This window comes from Mesitornis unicolor, unplaced genomic scaffold (assembly GCF_000695765.1).
Source record: "Mesitornis unicolor isolate BGI_N332 unplaced genomic scaffold, ASM69576v1 scaffold10800, whole genome shotgun sequence".
Taxonomy (NCBI): domain Eukaryota; kingdom Metazoa; phylum Chordata; class Aves; order Mesitornithiformes; family Mesitornithidae; genus Mesitornis; species Mesitornis unicolor.
Genome location: NW_010156269.1, coordinates 63,915 through 86,954, shown reverse-complemented (window position 1 = coordinate 86,954; position 23,040 = coordinate 63,915). Strand labels below are relative to the sequence as shown.

Sequence of the window (23,040 nt, the reverse complement as noted above, 5' to 3'; positions counted from 1 at the left end):
TACCTTCTTGAAGACCTCCCAGCCCTTTTGGCCACCCTTGCCCCCAAGGACTATCTCCGAGTCCTCTCCCTCGACCTGCTGATCACATGGCTGCTTATGCAGCCCAGGATATGGTTGACTTTCTGGGCTGCAAGTGCACATAACTGGCTCATGTTGAGCTTCTCATGAACCAACACCTCCAAGTCCTCAGCCAGGCTGCTCTCAGTGTGTTGCTAATGTGTTGCTAATATTGACTTTATTTTTAATTGATTAATTTTTACCAAATGTTTGTCACTCAAGAAATGTAACTTCAATAACATTGTTTTAAAATAAATTGTGTAATGCATTTTGGAGAACAAGGAGACATCTAAAACCATTTCTTAAAAAACCGAAACAAAACATGAAAAAACCCAAACACCTCCCTTCCACCCACAAAACATAATTACCCTGTAGTATTAAAAATGAAAAATTAGTTCATTTTGGATGAACTAATACTATGCTATCTCTGTCACATTTCTTGAATGCTGTTATTATGCACTGGGATTTTTTTGGAATCTGGGGACCCCTTGGAATATGAGATATTATGTGACATCTATACATGGTTACTATAGGCTTTCTATGGGAGTTGAGTATGTTCTGCAGGTAAGGGGGTGCAGCTGTGTCAGGCATGGATTTTGAGTACTTTGTTACTTTAAGTGGATATCCTTATAAGCTAGGATCTTATGCTAGGTTTTCATCAGTTTGCCTAAATGAGCCTAATGCTGAACATGAAGTAACTTTTCATTCTTCCCATCTTCCCATTCCACTTCTGATGCTCAGGTATTATGGTATATGATCTGAAATTGATGTTGGAGCAGGAACAAAGTAATCTTAAAAGAAACAGAAAAATCTGTTGGAGAAATAGTAATTTATTGTAACTATTTTAACTCTGTTATACTCCTTAATAAAGCCTATTTCTTTTCTTTTTTAGTTCACATGAGAGATCCTAATAATCAGCTTCATATAATTAAAAATTTGAAGATTGCTGTCAACAACATTATTACTCACCCACCTCAGCCTGGTGCCATTCGAAAACTTTTGAATGACGTTGTGTCTGTCAGTCAGCCTGCTGAAGGACTAGTAGCTAATGTGATCACAGCTGGAGATTATGATCTCAACATTAGTGGTATGTAATGATATTGTATTTTTCTATAACTGAAACTAAAAATTACTGTAGGGTTTCTAACCGGAATTTCAATTTCGTGGCATATATTGAAGTTACTCAGAGCTGACTAGTTTTGAGTCACTGCTTTGATTCAGATTTATCAAATAGTTTTTGTTTTATATAATGCTAAAAGAGCATTTTATATAGTGCTAAAGAGATTAATAATCCTTATTTAATATTTTCTAATGTTGTAATTCTTCTGAACTTGTATTAAATTGTCATTATTTTAATGTAGAAAATATTCATGCTTTGGTTGTGTTAATTGCTCATTGAACTAGAGTGGTTTTCCTGTTACAAAACTGATATACAAGCTTGTTACACTTGGTTGAGTAAATATTAGAACTTATTTACAATGTTGGTACTAACGTACAGTTTCATGTTAGTCCTCCTGACTTCTTCCGTTTGTCTTTTTAATTACTAATGCATAGGGTTCATAAGGTTGTCATAAAAACTTAAAGGATAAAAAGGTTTTGAGGAAAAGTATGTGATTCCTTGTGGTGGTTTTTTTTTTCCATGAAGCTCCACGCTTCATATTTCATTGTCAAAATGTCTAGAATATTCTATTTTTCAGATCTCCAATGGATAAGGCATTGTGAATAATGCTATACGAGACCTGATCTTGAGAGCTGAGAAGATTAGACTCCTCCCAATTAAGGCTCTAATCCATTAAAGCCTTTGAGTACATACTTAATTCAGAGCATGTATGCATTGTCCTATTTAAACATGAGTAACTCATTGTACTGAAAGTTCAGCATGCAGTGAGGAATTTGACTGTGCAAAAGAGTGATGAAAATTCATGAGGATTAGTAAGTTGTGTTGTCATAGTATGTTGATTTTTTTTTTAATGTTGATGGTGAAAAATTGCATAATTCTACATCTTTGATACCTAATTTACAACCCACATCCTTAACTTGATGTGCAATACTGAGAGTAAAGGAAAAGACTTGAACCTGGATATTCTAATTTTTGAGAGCTGTTGGAAAATACACCCTTCTTCTGTTTCAGTGCCCCTGGCGAAATTGGTGAATTGCCATTTTCATGTGAAACTTCTTTGGAGGGAAATCTGCTTGAATTCTAGAGTTTGGGAAACCCTAATAAAGCAGAATTGTTTCAGTGAAGAGACTTTTCCGTAACGTTTCTAATGATCTCAATTTAGAAGTGAGGTATTGAAATGAGAATAGTGGCTATCTCAAGCCATGCTTTGTAGTTGTAGAAGAAAATAACTCTTTGTTTTCCTTATTTGCTGCTGGAACCTCAAATGTACAAATTATCATACTTAGCTGTCTTCAGTGATTAAGTTCTTATTTCCATTCAGACTGGCTATATGCTTATTTGACAGAAGAAGAGATGGATAATCTGATTAAGATCATACATAAGGAAAAAAACATGTAACAGCTTTGTAGTTTTTTGATACCCCGTTTTAGGACTTTAGCACAAAACACTGGCGCTGGCACATACTGAAACTTGGTTTCCATTACATTGTAGGAGGACATGAGAAAGGCCCTAGATTGTCAGGTAGAGTTACTTTTCTACTTAGAAAACTATGAGTATTACCAAGAAACGTATTTTTTTTTTCAACTTTGTTAGAGCATTTTATTGAAAACACATGGAAGCATTCATTCCTGGCAACAAAACATAATTTTTTTGCATGGAAATATGAAATACTCTAATCTGTTCTTTAATTTGCTGTTTTCCTTTTGGAAAATTAGTTTTTGAGGATAGCAGTGTTTCCTTAATCTTTAATGATGATCAAGTGCAGTTGATTTTGAAGGAAGATATGAACACTGCATTAGAAGCTCATGTATGAGTGTTTCTGGAGCTGAGATCGTTATCTTGCTCTTTTCTAAAAAAGCTTTTAGAACTGCTGATGAATTGGTTTAGTTTGTCATCCTATGTTACACTTGTTGTTTAATAGTCTCATAGTTCCATAATCATCTTGTACTGAGAGACCTGGTTGAATGCTTAAAGGGTGCTTGCATTCAGCCATGCCAGCTTCTCCCATGTACTGGTCCATGTGGAGAGTTCGGGAAAGTGATCCTACTAAAGACTTAATTTTTTTTTTTTCCTTTTCCCAAATACTTTTTCAGCTGGATCAGTTCCCTGGCTGTGTTTGTTCAGGGCTGCGTGATGCTAATGCTGGCATGCAGCCATGCAGAAATATGGTGGAGATAAGAGAGAATGTTGGGGCAACCATTTTCTGCAGCTAAACATCTTCAGTTACTTTAATTGTAGTACTACAGGCTGAGAAATCTCAGAAGTTAGAGTCTTGCATCTGTAGTGTCTTACAACTAGAAAAATAGAAATAGTTCTAAATATAGCTTCATTCTTTAGTACTTTATAGATTTCCATTTTTTATTCAAGCCCAGAATTTGGGCTGAACCAGAAATAATAGTGAATTCTATTAAAGTACACTGTCAAATTTTGAGGTGCCTGAAATGTTTGTGATTTAAGTTAGCTGGAATCAAATGTCTTCAGTCCCTGATGGGCCTGCATGGTATAGATTTTTCTGCTCCATGATACCAGAGCATAAAAGCCAATAGTGTGTTTGCACCTGACCCTTTTTAGTATAATGATATCATGTTTTTTCTATCAGATCGCTCAGTTAAAGCTAGTGTTCCTTGGTACAATAATTGGAAAGAGACACTGATGGAACTGAACACATCCACGTTTTATTCAGGTATTTTTTTGTGGTTGGTGCCACTTTGCCAAATTGCCCTTTATTCCTTTTCCATGTGCCCCATCCACCTTTCCTTACCATCTGCTACAACTGTTTAGCACTTTTCTTGGTGTAGATGTGTGTTCCTCCTTTTTTTTTTTCCCCCTAAATGAAAAATTGGTGGTGGTGGTTTAATTTTTTTTTTTAGTCACATCTCTACTCCTGTTAATCTAAATGATTTGGTCTTTCTATAGACTTGGTAAGTGCAGAGTGGTGGTGGGAAATTACCTGATGGTGTAAAAGCACTGTCTTGTTTGATCCTATGGAACTGTATACTGTCACTTCTCAAATGTAAATACTTTCTGCTTCTCTCTAGTACTTCTTAGGGGATAGTAGTGCTTTTCAAATTGGTACTGAAGTGTTGACTGTTGACATATGCCTCTGCTGTATTGACATGCTTTCTGGAGTATGACTCTCTTCAATGAAAAAAAAAAAGGCAGCTCTGTAACACATTTTCACCTAGTTTATAAGACTTATTGCTGCCAAAATGCATTGATTATTGACCTGTCATCTTACAGTGAAGCTCTGTGCTGTGGTCTGTAAGAGCCAGATTTTGATGTTTTTCAGTTTGAGATGTTAACAAAGTTTATGCCCTTGGTTTGTAATGGTTATCCTTTCAATAGTGTCTGTTCAGATGCTGCTAAATGCCTTTCTTTCTGAATGTGCTAGTCTGTGACATTCATCTTGGTCAGGCAGGTAGCTAAAAAGTACAAAACTTCATAAAGCAGACTTCTCATTCTTAAAGCTGTTACATATGAATATTACTTACCAGGTTTTTTTCTTAACAATTTCTTAACACATCAACAGGTTTACTTAAACTTCAATTCTGCTTGTTTAACTGGAAACGCATTACTGGAAAAATGCAAAACATACAGGTCTGTGTGCTTAAATGACACAGTGTTGCTATGCACTGATGTAACATTTCATAATACATCTGTGAAATCTTTTTCAAATATTGTTTTTGCTTTGAATATGGTGCATATTTATTATTTTAAGTATCTATTATAAATGATTACAGCCCTGTAAATGCTCTGGAGTGAATGCTGCTGTTGATGTATGTTGTGGTTGTGTAGAGGGAATCCAGTTGCTTGTGTAGCTGGTTCCAAGGTTCTTAATAGGCTGTATGAGAAAGGGGAGATGGAGAAAAAAACCCAACACCCCACAAAACAAAGTATTACTTCCCTATTTGTACCTATGTAAGATTTCAAAAACCTTCCTTGCTTGTGGTTCACCTGTAAAACAAAAATGGAAAACAGGAAACAGCTTGAAACTAAAATGCAGTTCAAGTTTCTGCCTTAAGTAGTTTAGCATTGTTTGGTTTGAACCCAAGTTACTACAGGGCTTTGTTATACTTGTGGAAAATATGCACGAGTCACTTCATGGTTTGCCTTTAATAACAAGCTGTGTTTACCGTAATTTAAATAGGTGGCATATTTAAATGCTGGACTTAGTAAAGCCAAGAGCTTTTTATACCCTGGATGAGTGCTTGGAGAAGAGCAGTTGCTAGAAAGGCTATAATCAAAGCTAGAAGTTTGCTTCCTCTTGATCTTTTCTTATGCAAGGTATGCTGAGTGCTAGAGTGAGTTCAGTTATGAAGTGAGACTGGTATCTGATTCCTGTGTGGACAAAGCTGATGTAAGATGGCCTGATGATGTAGCACTAAACAAAATGCATTAATTTAAAGCACAAGAATTGACATGGCATAAAACAGCCTTAAAAGAAGAGGTAATACTTCGTTGCTGGACTGATAGTTGGAGTGGAAAGAAACAGACAAGATCTTTAAGTTCATGTTTTTTGGATGTCCCAGACATTCTTAACTTCTCTTGATGTATTTCTCTTAAAAAAATGAAATCCCTATTGTTAAAGGGCATTTGAACATGGCAGGTTAACATTATAAGGCATTAATAGCACAACTCAGATCTGAGCTTTTAGGCTTTCGAATCTCTGCTTTGCCAGCTGACAGCTGAGCTGTTTATTTTAGCAGGGCAGAGGAAGGGACTACTGTCAAGCTAAGTCACAACTCTTGCAAAAGGCTGGCAAGGATAGAGCTTTGGTAATCCTTAGATCCTCTAAATACTCAGAAATTAGTTTTGTGTCTTGGTCAGTTCTGATATCCCTAGCTGAGGCAAATTCAATGACTGCTAGAGGAATTTTGATTTGGTTTTTTTCATTCCCAAATATATATGTGTGTGTGTGTGTGTGTGTTTTTAAAGGAGTGGTAAGGAGTAGTTACTCTAACAATGACTGAATACATAGGAGCCTACAGTATTGGGAAAGTTGGTGCTTAAGATAATACTGTTTCACAAGATTTGATTAAAAAAATGTTGTTCTTTCTCCTGTTTGTGTGTATTTTAGATGCTTTCTTCCTATACTGTTCCCCTTTCTTTTCCCTGCCATGCAAACCTTGTCAGAGTTTGCAAGCTTCACTTTTAGGTGTAGTCTTTCATATTTCCTTTTGATTTGTGAGTAAACAGAAGTTTTGCTGAATATTCTAATTAATCCTATCTTATTGTGTATTCCAGCTACTACTCCTTGGTTTGAGTCTTACAGAGAGTGCTTTCTTCAGTCCATGCCTGCATCAGACCACGAATTCTTAAACCACTATGTTGCATGTATCCTTTGAGTGTTACAGACATCTCTGGTGAAGGCTGTTAGAGTGAGATGCAGAAACATAATGTAGTAGTATTTGATATTTTGCAGTAACTTTTTTTCATTGTGATTTGAAATATGTATTTTTCAGTAAGTCTGAATATACAGATTATTTTTGTAAGGTGATCAGGGTTTTCTGTGGTTAGTGTAGTTTGGTCTTTTGGGTTTTATTTTGTTGCCTTTTTTTAAACACACTTCTTAATGTGTCAATCTGAACTCTAAGCTAATACTTGTAAACTAAACTTCCTCATGCTAAAACACTTCTGACTGTAGCTTTTTAGGTTATCTGTTGACTGTCCCTTATGTATAACAGGTTTGTGCGTTTTGGATGCACCTGCTGGTTTTTATAGCTTTTTCTAGCAGATGGAGGGGGAAAGTTGAGGAGGGTGTTTTGGAAAATTGGTGAACTTTGAGCTATTTTGGGCAAAAAAAATCTGGAAAGTTGCCTAAATGCTTTCACTTTTTTTTTAAACCAAAACTTACGCCAAATTTGCTTGTCTACAGGGAAAATAAAAATATGCACTGTTTCATAGTGTAGTTGGTGTTTAGTTTTACAATAATTATAGTGCTGTAGGTTTCATAATACCTACTCTGTTCCTTACTCTTTACTTTCATTGCAGTGTGGTGAAACAGATACGTTAGGACCAGTTAGAACAATTTGTGCAGAACTGATTCAGCACAATACCGATTCTGGCCTTTGACTTCTAAATTTTAGTAACATATAAAGTACAACTTGCTTTCTGGCTTTTCTGAATTAATGTCTTTGATTTGGTGAACAGGTGTAGCAGAGCAGGATGCTCCTTTTTAATGACAGTGGGGTTGCATTGAGGTGAAAATCTGAACACTTCCGCTTCTTAATCATAAGATGTTGCTGTGTTTCTGGATACCAGCTGTTATTGTTGCTCAGGTGATACATTAACAAAGTCCCAACCCTCATTGGAAGTTGAAAACTGAAGTACACTGGGGGTGAATTTGAGGTATATGTTTCATACGTGAACAGTTAGTCTGTATCTAAAATCTTAAATGAAATATTAGCTATTATGTATTGTCTTAAACTTGGATTCAATGTCAGAATTGGACCAAACGTCTGTTTCATCTCATGTTACAGATGTTAGTTAACTGACAGTTTAAATAGTGTTTGTTTTTTTTTTTAAAATCAAGATTAAGGCCAAATTCTAATTGCACATACTTCTGTGCTAGTGTGTTTTTCAGGCTTAAACATCATACTCATGCACTTCCCATTTAATTATATGATCAGTGGTTGTTCTTGGGTTCTTTTGGTAAACATCCTTAACATGAATTTAGGTATGCTTGTAGTTTCTTCTAGCGAACCAGAGCCTGTGGAGCAATTTCTGAAGCTGTCTCAAGAGCAACATCGAATTCAGCATAGTAGTGAATACTTATATCCCAAGTGGTTTATACCAAACACTCTCAAGTACTATGTGTTACTACATGACGTAAGCACAGGAGAAGAACAAAGGTGGGTCTCTTGCCTTCAGTGAACTTACGGATGAAATCTTTGACTGAAATGTTTGCATTTGTAAATTCTGTTGAGATCGGACATTAACAGGATCCACTAACTAGTATGCTGACTATTATCAAGGCAGAGTTCCTTAAATATTATTTTTAGATCTACTTCTTGTTTTCATATAAAATGAAAAGAAGAAATTCTAGCATCTTGAGGTAGAAGCTTTCTCTGTTAGTTTGCTGAATCTAGTTCTTAAAGATTCTCAGCTTCACTCTTGCATAAAGGGCTGCTTCAAAGATAGGAGAATTTTCCTTTTTAATCCCTATGGATAATAATCTAAATCAGTTTGTTGCGGTACGCACTTAGAATAGAATTGTTTTAATACTGTGACAAGGTAAATGTTGTTTTATTTTTTCAGAGCTGACTCCATTTATGAAGAGATGAAGCAGAGGTATGGAACTCAGGGTTGCTATTTGCTGAAAATAAATTCTCGAGTGTCTAATAGAGGAACAGATGAGCAGATACCAGATCCTTGGAGTCAGTACCTTCAGAAAAACACTATCCAGAACCAGGTATTCCAGTATTCTAAAAGCAATATATTAGGTGCCTATGAAAGTCCAGTTTAGTTGTCTTAAATTTTGCCTTAGTCTTATGTGTGTGTTTCTACAGAATGGGCAGTCAAGATACTTCTAACATAGCTATGACTTTTTGTGAGGGCATAAGATCAGTCTTCTCTCAAAAAACTGCCATCTATACTAATTAAATTGACAGTAAGGAGCACTGAAATGCTAGACTGTCCAATTTAGATTTTTTTTTTGTATGAACTTTCTCAGGAATTTATTTAGGGAGCATATTTTCACTGTTGTAGGCACTGCTGTAAGAGTTGGAGTTGCTTGCTTTAGTTGACAGTGAAGCTATTTGACAAAGCTAGAAGATATTAGCTTTGTTTGTTGGTGAATGTAACTTTCATGTTTACATTAGGGCAGGTTCTTGAAGTCTCACTGACTACTTAAGAAAGGCATATATAGAGCAAATCTCTATTTTCCTAGTATTTCAGTTAACTATTATTAGATTTAACAACTACTGTTTATTGACTTCTCTGTGTGTGTGCTCTAGTATTCTTAAAATTCTGACTGCTTTTGTCCTTTTTTTTTCTAGCAGGATTGCTATGAAGATTGTCTGTATGCTGTCATTTCAAACAAGAATACTGATCACTTGATATCAGATGGCTTAGATGGTGAAATTAAAGGTATTTTTACAACTTCATCAAAACATTCATGTGATAGCATTTATACAGCTGTTTTATGTCTTGGACAGTAACCACTTCAGTAATTTTTTTTTTAGGAAGTTCAAAGTAATAAGTTTCTAAATGCTCAAAGTTAATGCAACCTGGTGTCCGTAAAGAAAAACGCTGTGGTGCTGATCTACTGGGTTGGTGGTAATTTGTAGATGTATCTTTAATGAGATTGGTTTTGATGGCCCTGTAGTTGAAAACCAAAACCATACATACTTAGCCATGTTGTAGTTCCTGAGATTCCTGAGCTTTTTGAAGAATTTCAGGTGTGATATAATACCCAGGTAAGTGTTCTGGTGCTGTCTGCTCAGCATTGATCTGTAGTACAGAACAACTGTTGAATAGCTTTGCATAACAGAGTTCTGAGTAAGGAAAGCTATTTCTTTTATGTTAGTAAAAATGACATTTTAAAACCAACATGTTTAAGTAACTTTATACTTTTGTTTCAATCTTTCAATAGATGGCCTGGCAAATAACTTTAAGACTCACCCCCTTCAACTGGATCATCCCAGTGGCAGTTTGGATAGCACGGATTACATGAAGGCTGCTGCATCATTGCAAGACTCAAAGAAGTCAAATTCTGGAACACCTCACGGTGCTTGTTTAACACTCACAGATCACGATCGAATTAGACAATTCATACAGGAATTCACATTTAGGGGACTTTTGCCACATATAGAGAAGACAATTCGACAACTTAATGATCAGGTCAGTTTACTTTTAAAAACACTTTGTGCTCTAATAATAGAAAACAGTTCAGGTATAAATCCAGTTATCCAGAAATCTGTTTTGAAAGTATTGCTTTCCTCTGCATGTAATGATTCAATGATCTTTTTGAAAAGTGTAAGTAAACTTAAGATAAACTGCTGAAGTTATAATTTTTGATCAATTTTTCTTTTAGAAAAACAAAAACCGATTTGTATTAACAGAGCTACAGTGCAAGGTGGCTTCTTGGTGAAAGCCTGACTGAACTGTTATGAGGGGTGTTTGTCCTTCCTCCTAAAATCTTAATATTTGATGCTTTTCAATGATTCTGACATAGGGAACAAAGTACACTTTTGGTGTTTCAGCATTAGAGTACTGTTGCAAAAAATGGGGAAATAAATCCGGTCTTGTGAGGGTAGCACTGAATATGCGACAGACGCAAGTCAGGAAACAAATAGTAATTGTTTATTTACAGCAACATTTACAGGTTCTTTTGGATTGCCGGTGATAAATTGAAAAGCTACAGGTACACTGAAGGTTGTATAACTCATATAATACCAACAACAATACACTATGAAACACACAAATACTAACAACAACAACTTGCCCACAGTAAGCCTGGCCACCTGACAAATAAACAAGCTCGTTGAACAGAAATACCGTGGAGCAAAACCGCAAATACACTCAGGGAAACCTAGAAATGAACCTGAGGAGGAATATAAAATACACTCAGGGAATATGAACCTGAGGAGGAAATACGTCACTCAGCGTTAGCTGAGGTAAATAATCTTACCCACAAGGTGACCCGAGTGGTGGGGATGGAGAGGGAGCAAATTCGTCAATCTGTCCAGTTCATCGGTATGGTTCTGAGTTCATCCTGTCCCCCCAAGTAAGGGCTCCCATATAAGTTACCTTGGCCAGCATTCCAACCAAGGGGGAAGATTCTCATCACTCTATGGCTGGAGAAGTAACTCCCCCTTTCTAGCATGAATCCTAGGGTTTTTATCAGCTGATGTACGTGACAGCAGGCAGGAGTGTGCCTGAGTGGATTAGACCACCTGGGATGTTTGTCTTTAGCATTGTGTCCCCTTATCTTTAGTTATTACTCAAATTTCTGCATTACATCACTGGGGCATACATGAGGGTGGGGATGACTATAGACAATCTTATAACTTATGTTAATGTCACAAAGTCTGTTAATTCACACCTGCATGGATAGAGGTAATGGCTCCTTTGGGATGGAAAGAAATGGGGGACTGGGACCATGAGGCCTCTGCCTCATCTCACACTCCTCCAGGCATCCAGATAACACCAGATAGGGGTCTAGTGATGGTTGCCACCTCGCCCAGTGCTAAGCACTTCCAATGCTTGCCACCTCGCCCAGTGCTGAGTTTCATGCTTCCAGGCATGCAGCTACATGGTGTACATGACTTGGACTTTGTGTCTAACTTTTTCTCTCTCTCTACAAGTACACAACTAAAGATATGTATTTTTATCAATAAGTGTGTGCAAAAAAGCTGCATACTCAGTTGTTGCTACTTCATGGCAGAGAAATGCACGGACACCCTAAATTTTGCAATTCTGTTTTGGTCTCAGCAGTTTTTGCAACTGAATGGTCTTTTCTCAAACTAGGATTTTTTTTTAGAAGTGTGATAGTTAATATCTTAGAATGTGTTGGGTTGGAAGGGACCTTTAAAGATCATCCAGTCCAACCCCCCTGCAGTGAGCAGGGACAGTGTTACTAGATCAGGTTGCTCAGAGCCCCATCAAGCCTGACCTTGAATATCACCAGGGATGGGGCCTCCACCACCTCTCTGGGCAACCTGTTCCAGTGATCTATCACCCTCATACTGAAGAACTTTTTCCTAATATCCAACCCAAATCTACCCTTTTCTAGTTTAAAACCATTAGCCCTTGTCCTGTTGCTACATGCCCTAGTGAACAGCTCTCCCTCAGATTTCTTATAGGCATCTTTCAGGTACTGGAAAGTCACTCTAAGGTCTACCTGGAGCCATCTTTTCTTCAGGCTGAACAACTCCAACTGTCTCAGCCTATCTTTGTAGGAGAGGTGCTCCAGCCCTTTGATCATCTTTGTGGCCTTCCTCTGGACCCACTCCAGCACTACAATGTCCTTTTTGTGTTGGAGACTCCGAAACTGAACACAGTACTTAAGTCAAGGATACACATTAAAGTTATTTCCATCACAATAAGGTCTTTTCATTTACAAGTATTTCACTTTCATATGGTTTTAAGCAGCTGGAGAGGTGGATTGATTTACAATCAAATTACTGTATTGAGTATCAAACTTTGACTCAAATATCAGTCTGTTATCTGAACTCTGTATTTTGATTGAATTATCCATTCAGGTTATAGAGGGATTTTGATACTAAGTATAATATGCTGTAAGGAACACTCTCTTCCTGAATTAATGTTTGGGACCTTGTATATGCTGACCATGTTTATGCTTGGAAAGTTTTTTATACAGAAACATAAAAAGAAGTGCATACATAAAGGCACAAACAGCCTGACTATTAGGAATGTAGTAATACGTTCCTTGTGGTGGTAAGAAAAACACGATGTTACGACTTTTGAAATTTTCTTTAAAAAGGGATGTAATTTGCCTTAGATCTTGGGAATGGTAATTCCCTGTGGAAGTTTCCTCATTGATGGAAATTATCTAAAAGAACAAAGTTGTATAACCTAGCTTGCATGTATGACTGGTACCCTTGACACTTGAAATCGGTGTTTATAATGTGGTGATGCTTTCTGGGTTGTGACAGGGAGGATGTTCTCTCTTGAAGTGAGCACTTAGTCTAGATGTTAGGTTGGACTAATACCAGAAATTAGATACTCTGTTAGATTTTAGATACATTAAATATTTCAGTTCTTAGGATTGCGATGTCTGCAGTTTACAGCACCAATAGTGAACCTCAGCTGCCTGAAACAGTATAAATATATGAAGTGCAACTTCTGTCTGTGTCAGTGATTAATTCTAAAGAATTAAGAAATAAAAGAATTAAGAGTATGCTCTTGGTTATTTTATTGTTTTTACTTATTTCTGTTTTATGGAAAGAACCTTAATGTAGCTTGGGTTTTCGTATTAGCTTAACTTACATTAGCTTACATCTTGCAATATAGTGCTCTAATTTAGTCTCTTTTTGTAGTTAATATCCAGGAAAGGCTTGAGTCGATCACTGATTTTTGCTACTAAAAAATGGTTTAGTGGCAGCAAGGTTCCAGAGAAAAGTATAAATGAACTGAAAAATACTTCTGGTTTGCTGTAAGTAGCTTCAGTCCTTACCTTTTGGATCTAAACTGAATGTGTACTTTTTTTTTTTACTAAAAGCCTGTATTTATTTGGTGTTATGCAAAGTGGACCAAATAAGCAATATTGTAATAAAAAGAAGCTATGATCTACTGTAAGGGATTTTTAAAATTAGTATAAGCTTTTTTCTTATTTAAGCCAAACCTGTACTTGTTTTTGTTTATCTATGTAATTTACTGTATTTGAGTATTAAGTATATTGCTTTTGCAAGTGCATTTGAGAGCTAAATCGAGGGGAATTTCATACTTTTTGCACCTGTATTTTACGCTAAAACCAGGTTTTAAATTTTACCAGAACATTAATTCTTTATGCTTTCTAATTTCCCTCTATGAGGATGTATAATCACAAGAAGCACTCTCTTCAGCTGTCTTATCTTAACCACAGAAGTCTAAATATTTCTTGGGTGTTACCTAGCCAAAGTCAGTGTCCCTGACAAAAGTTAGACTGATGCTTGCAGAGGACAGGAACTTGCCCAGTGTTTTGGCATAAGACAGTTTTTTTGGTGGATTTTTTCTTTCAAGACAAATGGTGAGAAGTAACAACTACAACTAGGCAAACAGTTGGTCTTACTTTTTTCCTTCTCATATGGTGCTTAGCTCTAACAGTTAATCTTGCTGAGCAGTTTCAGTGATAGCTGCATACTTTTTTCATTATCTCTTTACTAAGAGGAATGCTTGTTTTGAATGTTAGTGGAACAGTGAATCTTGTTAATTGGAAGGTAGGGTGTAAAACCAAGTTACGTGTGGCAGAAAGGAAGCAGCTTCACTTTTCTTAACTGTTTTTTTGGGTAAGGCTGAAGTGATACAGTTGTTCCTACTTTGTGAATAGAAATTAAGAAGAGAGAGGAAGACTTTAGAGAGCATGTCAGGCTCTATTTATTAAGATTATAACTTTAAATTTAAATATTTGCATTTATAGGTATCCACCAGAAGCACCAGAGCTTCAAATCCGGAAAATGGCAGACTTGTGCTTTTTGGTTCAACACTATGAACTTGCATATAGCTGTTACCATACAGCAAAGAAAGACTTCTTAAATGATCAGGCAATGCTTTATGCAGCTGGAGCACTGGTTGGTATAACATAAATATTCTGTGAACTTTTCCAAATAATCTCTAATATTTGTCTGAAGGTAACAAAATGCAATCTCTTCCCTCCACCTCCCAATTTATAAGGATCTTGCCAAATTTGTTGCATGTGTTTAGCACATCTTCCAGTGTGTTCAAATCTATTTGCAGCTGTTTTATGAAGGTAATAAAGATGTGAGTAAAAATTGAAGAGTTAATTCTTAAAATGTGAAATAGGGAGAAGAATACCTAGAATGCAACCTTCAGCAAAATGGGTCTTTAAACTTGTCTAATAACTGAGAAATAGGTATGAAATAATTTGGTAGTGTCTCTTTTTGACTTTAGCAAAATACTTATTTGCCAGGAAGTTGACTATGTTGCTATAAATATGGTATTGTACCATATATTTTTAAGACTCTTGAGGGATATAGTTTGAATATGTCACTGCTGAACTTCACTGTAAACACAGACATTCATTAGCTCTCTTGAGACTGAAGATACAGGACTAAATTAATTTTCAATAAGATAAATGGAAATGCTGGGGAAAAAAAATAAGCTGTTTTGTAGACTTCTCTGGTTAAATTGATGAAATTTGAAACTTTACTTTGTAGAGCTGTGGAAGCATTATTGTACGCTGCCTCATCTTCGTGTAAAACCTTTACATAAATGTGTATTTTTGCAGCACAGACGGTTGTTCTGCATTTGGATAATCTGACAAGAGATTGTAATTTCTTAATGAATGGTTTGTAGAGGTCTTAATTACCAGTTTTGGCAACCTACAAGTCTTAGCCTTTACTCACTGCAGAAAAACTTTGCTATCCTATCTTTACCCCATAAGGAAGGAAGTAAAATTATAGAGTGCATCTTTACTAGAGTTTCCTTGGAAAATGAGAATGTAACTTCATTTAGGCAAAACTCAGAAAACAGTCCTCATCTTAAAATAGATGGTAGTGTTACTCTATCAGAAAGATTGTTCCTGCAATGAGGAACTATTTCTTGGACTTGTAAAGCAGTACTGGATCAATGCTTCTTCGTAGTGTTAAGGACACTGGTGTGAGTGTGTATAACTCTCTTGCTGCCGTCTAGTTAATTACAAGCAGAGCCATAAATAGGCTATTTTATTAAACCTTTTTTATCAGTTACAGTGTATGCACTGTTATATACCAGTAACTGATTAGATTGAGATCTTGAACTCGTAGCTGTTGAAATGTGTTCCTCAGCACTTTGAGGCTTACAGTTTTTTTGAAAAAACTACAGTGACACTACTGAACTTCTTTTGCAGGAAATGGCAGCAGTATCAGCTTTTCTTCAGCCTGGAGCTCCTAGACCATATCCTGCTCATTATATGGAAACAGCAATTCAGACCTATCGAGATATCTGCAAGTATGTCATTTACTTTCATACTGACTCAATTAAAGTTGAAAGACTTAGCTTTGACTTTTGAAAAGCTGCTGTTATAGTAGGATAAGACACTTAATATGTCAATGAACTTTCATACATTTTACTTTAAGAAGGATAAACAACAGAACATGAGTCTGATGAGATGTGGAGAAAACTTGTCAGATTTGAGGTGAAAAGTTTTCTGTGGTTTATCTGGATAAATATTTATTAATACATCTATGTTGTTACTTTAGGAACATGGTTCTGGCTGAACGCTGTGTGCTGCTTAGTGCTGAAATCTTGAAAAGTCAAAGCAAATATTCAGAGGCAGCTGCTCTTCTGATTCGTTTAACCAGTGAGGTAAAACGCTTCATAGCTTTTTCCACTCTTGTCCTCCCTGTTTGTTTGCTTACCCATGCACTTCTAGGTTATGTTCTAATTTTTATCCCATGATACTTGCTAGCTAAAGGTTGCAAATATAAAGCATGAAGTGAAAAAAACAGTTTACACTGCAGGTGAAGAACCTAAGTACTGTTGTTTGTTCTAGTCGAGTGACTTGCTTGACTTCTGTAAAGGTGATAATCATGCATCTGTTATCTTTGACTTTAATTTTTCTTAGACATCTGCTTAGCTCTTATATGGCATACTTTCAGCTTAAGAACTCATGGGTTAAAAGTATTAGCATGGCTTGCCGGAGTTGTAATGGATACTCTCCTACATATAATCGGAAGTTCTCTATAGTTTAAGTAACAAAGGCATTTCTGTAGCTCAGCTGCTACGAATCATTAGAATCTTACTGTGTAAGTGAATGCTGGTCTGAATAGTTCTGTAATATTAATTGGTGTAAATTAAGCATGGAATTAGCTTCTAACAGCCCAGAAAGTGTCTTGCTTGAAAAAGAATGAAACAAATGTAATACCAGGAGTAGTGTACCATCTTCTATGTAGCTTGAAGGAAAGTCTTAACTGGCAGTTAGTTCTGGCTTTGTGGCCAGCTGCACCAAATGTGATGCTTCTGAGACTCTTCCTGGGAGAGATTAAGCATGGAGTAAATTTGCTTAGTTCTGCAAGTTTTTTTCTTAAGTGTCTTTGTAGCTTCTTTCTTGCCCTTTCAACTTAAACTTGCTACCAAAATCTATATATGAGCAATATAAGTTATTTAAACAAGGAGTTTAAACGCTACTGGCTCTGCACTACCATTTTATTACTTAAAATTTTATGGTGTATGCTTATGGTGCCTTTTGGCAGTTGCAAGGAAAATCTTCAGAGGATATTATATAGGTGTCAGAATACAGTTGTAGTCTAGATGCATACGTGGATATCATTAATAACCATTTTGGTAAAATAGAATAGATTCTGTTCTGGTTAGCTGAAGTAACATAGCTGTGTCTTGGCACGACAAGAGAATGGAGTAATAGTAAGAAATTGTACATTATCAAGGAATCATCCTGGTTCTTGCGATACAAATTCACTAAGTTCCATTGCTCCCTCTATTTTTCTTTCATCCTTTTAAAGCTCGTTTTTTGTTTCTAGCCTTAATATCTGTGGGGGGAGGGAGGGAAGTAGCAGAGTGCTTCAGAGATAGTGGTAAGTGTTAGAAACTGCAGCCTGAGTAACTGAAAAGGCAGAAAATACTTATTTTGTCGCTTGTGCTGAAACAGGTTGATACGTAAATCTCTCCACTGGAAAAGAATAGTAGTGTGTTTGGTATATAACAAAGTGAAAAATACTTCTGTTTTCTTTTACACGCACAGATATACATACAATGTTTGTATATAAAAGTTTGTATATCTTCAGCTTCCCTGCCCTATTACAGCTTGCGTTCTCTGTTAACATCAAAACAAAGCCACTGTTATCTTCATATTTTTATTCAACTTCAAGGCTGATTCTCATTTTTTCTTTTAAATAGGATTCAGATCTTCGCAGTGCACTTCTGTTGGAGCAGGCAGCCCACTGCTTTATAAACATGAAAAGTCCCATGGTTAGAAAGTTTGCGTTTCATATGATACTGGCTGGCCATAGGTTTAGTAAAGCAGGCCAGGTAAGTACTACTTTTTGGTGTGGAAAATATGCCTGGTATTTGATACTTAATCTGAAAAGCATGTTAAATGTGTCATTAGTCTGGAAAAAGATGCTTGGCCTCTGATGCTTTTGTATTAGAAGTATTTATCGTTGATGTTCTGAAAATGACTTCTGCATTGATAGGCATAATCTTTTCTTCTGTATTTCAAGTAATGCTGAAGATCGCTGGCTTTAAACTTCAGTGATGCGTGTTTTCATTTCTGGGTCTCAATTTTATAGACAGTGAAATATTATATGAGTGTGTTACAAAAGTTAGGGATTTGTTAAACTCTTAATTTATTAGAATAATAGCAAAATTTAGATACCTGTTTTTCGTGGTACCTTAACCACATGATTTTTAGTGAAGGAGCAGGTGTATGTGCAGTTACTGCAAGATAAACTAAAGCATCTTTTTATAGCTGCTTAAACTTAATTAGTAATTAAAACAATACAAATTGTTTCTATTTCCATCCACTTTCCTATGCAGGCAACTCTGACTTGGTGGTAAATAAACTCAAAGTTTGTTGGCTATAACTCATGTACTTGGTTTCTGCCTCGGGTGTGGGATAGATTCTAAAGATAGCTTGTGCTTGGATTCTGCTGAGGTTAGGCACCAAAGTTCAGTGATGGGGCTGTGACTGAATACAGTCAGTTTCAGTTTACTGTTAAGCTGCAAACCTGTAATAGAAAGAAATTTGTATTGGAAATCAATAATACAGGAGAACCCAGGCATCAGAATTCTGTTCAAAACAAAGCCCTGTGGTCTTAGAGGCTGTTTTCCCACCCCACTGTCATTTATACAGTTGCTCTATCACCCGATGCCTCCTCCCCAACTAGAGGGAAAAGGAGGAGTGAATTTATAGTGAGTGTGATGTTTATGGCATGAATATTATTCATTAGTCAGCTTAGGGTCAGCTCCCCTGGGTTTCTGCTCCCCGCAGCTTCTGCACCTGTTTATCTCAAGACTGCTGAAAACCTTGAGTGTCACAAACCAACTTTAGCTGAAACTGATAGCAAAGTTTTATCACTTTGTTCCCATGAGAAGGAGTGTTGTAGTCCTTACAGAATCACGGTTTTCCTCAGCAGAAAGCTTAAAATTCTGTCCCAGTACACCACAACACCCACTCAATCTCTGTTTTGTTGGGTTTTTTTTATCATCTTGGTAAGGACCAGAGAATGTATTGTTTTCCTCTTAGCTTCTGTATTTAAAATCACAGATGTGAAAAACAGTAGGAGTGTTTCCTGCCTCCTCCCTCTCCCCCAACTTGGCTCTCTTAATGCAGTAATTTCTCTGTCTATTGTTTTGACAATACAGTACTGACAGGGAGCTATTGATCAGAGTTTTTTTATTATTTATTCTTTTATATCTCTCTCCTTTGCTTGGAAAAGTGCATGCATTTTGTAAAGCTTTGACTTTGTCTTCATTTAACAGCTCTCTCATTGTGTCTAATTCTTGTAGGGATTCTGGTTTCCAAGGAATGCTTTTTCAGTGTTACAGTAAATGTAGGTTGTTTTGGTGTTTGTTTTATTTTCCCCTCATATCCTTAGTGACAGCTAAATATTAAATGCTACTGAAGAGAAGTCAGCCAAGCTGCTCAGCTGCATGCTATAATACCATATTTTAAAGTGTCAGTAATACCTGCTGTTGTTAAGGCAGATGTTAAAGGCCTAGGCTTCGGATTGAATGCCCAGATTCTAAGGTATGTACAGGAAAGGAACTGTGGAGCTGATTGGAGCAGACCATCTGTCTCCCAGTAGCTGATATGATTGCTAATTTTGTCTTGTATGTACTGTAGGGCTGTGTCTTGTTGGTTTTCTTGGCAGGTGTATCTACTGAACAACAATCAACTGCAAATGTCACACTGAAAGTTTGATTATGGAAGTGAAATGAAATGTGTTAAATCTAGCTTATGTCCTGAGGCTTGGCAGGGGAGCTCTGTAGGCTTCAGCAAGTCAGTCCTAAAGCAATGCAGAACACTCGCTTTTTTTAACTTATGGACTCATGGAATGTATTGGGTTGGAAGGGACCTTTAAAGATCATTTAGTCCAACCCCCCTGCAGTGAGCAGGGACAATGTTACTAGATCAGGTTGCTCAGAGCCCTATCAAGCTTGACCTTGACTATCTCCAGAGATGGGGCCTCCACCACTTCTCTGGACAACCTGTTCCAGTGATCTCTCACCCTCATGTTGAAAAACTCTTTCCTAATATCCAACCTAAATCTACCTTTTTCTAGTTTTAAACCATTACCCCTCATCCTATCACTACATGCCCCAGTGAACAGCTCTTCCTCAGACTTTATATAGGAATCTTTCAGGTACTGGGAGGCTGCTATAAGGTCTCCCTAGAGCCTTCTCTTCTCCAGGCTGAACAACCCCAACTCTCTCAGCCTGTCTTCGCAGGAGAGGTGCTCCAGCCCTTTGGTTGTCTTTGTGGCCCTCCTTACACCAGTTTTGAAATCATGAACTTAATCTGCAGGCTAGGCTCTGTACTGTAAGAACCAACACTTCTGTGCTTAGGTTAATGTTGACCAGATGCTATAATGTGTAGTTCTGCAAACATTACACTTAGCATAGTGGAGGTGGTGGTAAAAACTTCAGTTACTTTTCTGACTTACTGGTCAATCTTGCTAATATTAGAATTAGAATGAGTGGTTAATGGGATTATTTGAGAAATAATTTTGTTCATTTTTTCTTGCAGAAAAAACATGCCTTACGTTGCTACTGTCAAGCCATGCAGGTTTACAAAGGGAAAGGCTGGTCTCTTGCAGAAGATCATATTAACTTCACTATTGGTCGTCAGTCCTTTACGCTTCGTCAGCTTGACAATGCTGTGTCTGCCTTCAGGCATATTTTGATCAATGATAGTAAGCAACCTCCAGCTCAGCAAGGAGCTTTTTTGAGAGAATATCTCTATGTTTATAAGGTAAATGACTTTTTGTTGTCTTTATTCCTTAAGTAATCAGTAATTTTATTACCAGTAACTCTTCTATAAAGTCATTAAATGGTTTTCTGTCATACCTGCTTTGTTCTGGGGTTGTTTCTCTAGTTGATGTGTTAATTTTTTGCTTTAGGCTTCAAAAGAAAAAATACGCTGCATCTTGTGTGTGTATTAAGTGTACTTCCACTGATGGGTATTAGTGTGACTCTCAGTACATGTTTTTATTTCAGTAAAATGAGTTCTTCCTTTTAAGGGTCATGGCTGAATTGCAGCTTGTGGTAGTTTAGCTTCTTTTAGAGGAAGTGGATCTGTTTTTCTTTTGAGTAATTTATAATAATTTTGAGGCTTTTGATAATAATTGTTGAATAAAGACTAGGTAGCTCTGTCAGCTTTTCTAGCACTATGAAGTACTCCTCATCCATGTTGTTGTAAGCTTTATTCTTTAATATGGGCTTTTATAGACAAAGTGACTCAAGTAGGCTACAAGTTTGAGTGATTCTGGACTGTAGTAGACCATGTACATTATGGGATGTTTAGTGCTGATATCACCACACAACTTTCAGCCATGTAGTTACCTCGCTGTCTTTTAAAGCTTGTAAACAGAATTTCTGAGGTGTTTGCTAAGTTATGGTAGATCATATCCAAGACTGATATTTGAGTCCACAGGTCACTGTTGTGAGTATTGTATAATGGTAGTAGTGTAGTGAAGGTAGTTGATCAAATTCTGAGTTAGTCAAGTTTTGCATCAAATAAAGCTTGTGATAGCCATGCAGCTACAGTAGTGATTAGAATGCTGGATTGAAATAATTATTCTCATTTTCCCATAAAGATTTAATGAACTTTAAACTCTCATTGAAGAAAAAACAATACTGCTTCAGACTGTCAATGCATAAATAACTATCAAAACAGTTAATTTAAATGATGTAGGCATCTTAAAAATACTACGTGTTCAAACACTGAGTGCTTCTATTTGGTTACCTCACCATTTGATTGTTGGTAATATACAGCATAGACACCATATATTTGCATAATGGCATGACATTGTTTTCCTCCTTTGCTCCAGAATGTGACCCAGCTATCACCTGATGGTCCCTTACCGCAGCTTCCTTTACCATATATTAACAGCTCAGCAACCCGTGTTTTCTTTGGGCATGATCGAAGACCCGCAGAAGGTTAGAAAATTTTATATAAATAGATTGAAGTTCCTTATTTATGGAACCAAAATATATGCAAGAGTTGTCCTTTTGAAAAAAAATAGCCTATCATTATGTAAAACTAATGTAACAAGATAACTTCTTAAGTAAGATTTAAAACTTAAGCTTAGTATCTACTTGCTAGATGTTTTCAGACTTTCTGTGTAAATATGAAGTACATGTATGCAGATGTGCTGACTTCCACTGTTTTTCTTAGCTGGAAAGCTTCAATGCAAGTCTGTAATGAACTTTATTAAAGGGATTATTACTGCTTTAGAAAACGCTAGACACTAGTGCTAATGCTAGAAATAAAAATTATCTTTACAGTTAACTTTTTCTTGGATGAAATGTTTGAAACACTGATTCCTGAATGTAAAGTAAGCTGAATGGAACTTCTTACATAAACCAGGGCTGTACTGTGGGCCTGTGGTCTGTCATAAAATAATCTGTAAGCTGAGCGTACTGTGTAGCATGCTAAAACTTTGAAATTCCACAATTTGCAGATGGAAGTATACTCAAATCATCCTGAGTATTGTCTTCTATGTGTGTATTTCAAAATGTCTTGTGATTCACTGACTTAAATCAATTGTAATTGACAGCAACTGATACCTTAAAATATTTTTAACAACACTTAATTTGCCAGTGCAGCCCTTTGTTGCAACTGTTGCATGTCACTGTTCTCCTCTTCTAAGACTGCCTTACTTGTACTAGGTGAAAAGCAGGCAGCTACGCACGTAAGTCTGGATCAGGAGTATGACTCAGAATCATCGCAACAGTGGAAGGAACTTGAAGAGCAGGTTGTTTCTGTGATAAATAAAGGAGTACTACCTTCAAACTTTCAACCAACACAGTTCTGTTTAAATCGCTACTCGGATAACTCCAAATTTCCACTTGCTGTGATAGAAGGTAAAGTTAAGATTTTATACAGTTCAGAAATAAAGTGAGTTAGATAAATTTGTACAGTATTTCATGTGTTATTGTAGTTTTAAACCAATGTTTTTTGATTGGTTCTTTGAACCAATGGTTTGAGTTAGTTGAGCCTGAATCTGAAGGGTTGTGGTAGT

General features: G+C 36.6%; 1 protein-coding gene across 1 annotated transcript in view; it reads left to right on the top strand.

Annotated features, from left to right (window-relative positions):
• Positions 1-949: 949 nt before the first annotated feature.
• Positions 950-23,040, top strand: part of TRAPPC8 (trafficking protein particle complex 8) — a gene marked incomplete at its 5' end in the record, with an annotated part of 46,658 nt that continues 24,567 nt past the window's right edge. The window contains 14 exons of the mRNA XM_010187190.1: positions 950-1,144; positions 6,422-6,511; positions 7,854-8,028; positions 8,435-8,588; positions 9,178-9,265; positions 9,771-10,018; positions 13,180-13,295; positions 14,259-14,409; positions 15,687-15,787; positions 16,039-16,144; positions 17,693-17,824; positions 20,544-20,768; positions 21,847-21,955; positions 22,688-22,882. Coding sequence (XP_010185492.1) covers positions 950-1,144; positions 6,422-6,511; positions 7,854-8,028; positions 8,435-8,588; positions 9,178-9,265; positions 9,771-10,018; positions 13,180-13,295; positions 14,259-14,409; positions 15,687-15,787; positions 16,039-16,144; positions 17,693-17,824; positions 20,544-20,768; positions 21,847-21,955; positions 22,688-22,882 — 2,085 coding nt within the window. The remainder of the gene's footprint in view (positions 1,145-6,421; positions 6,512-7,853; positions 8,029-8,434; positions 8,589-9,177; positions 9,266-9,770; positions 10,019-13,179; positions 13,296-14,258; positions 14,410-15,686; positions 15,788-16,038; positions 16,145-17,692; positions 17,825-20,543; positions 20,769-21,846; positions 21,956-22,687; positions 22,883-23,040) is intronic.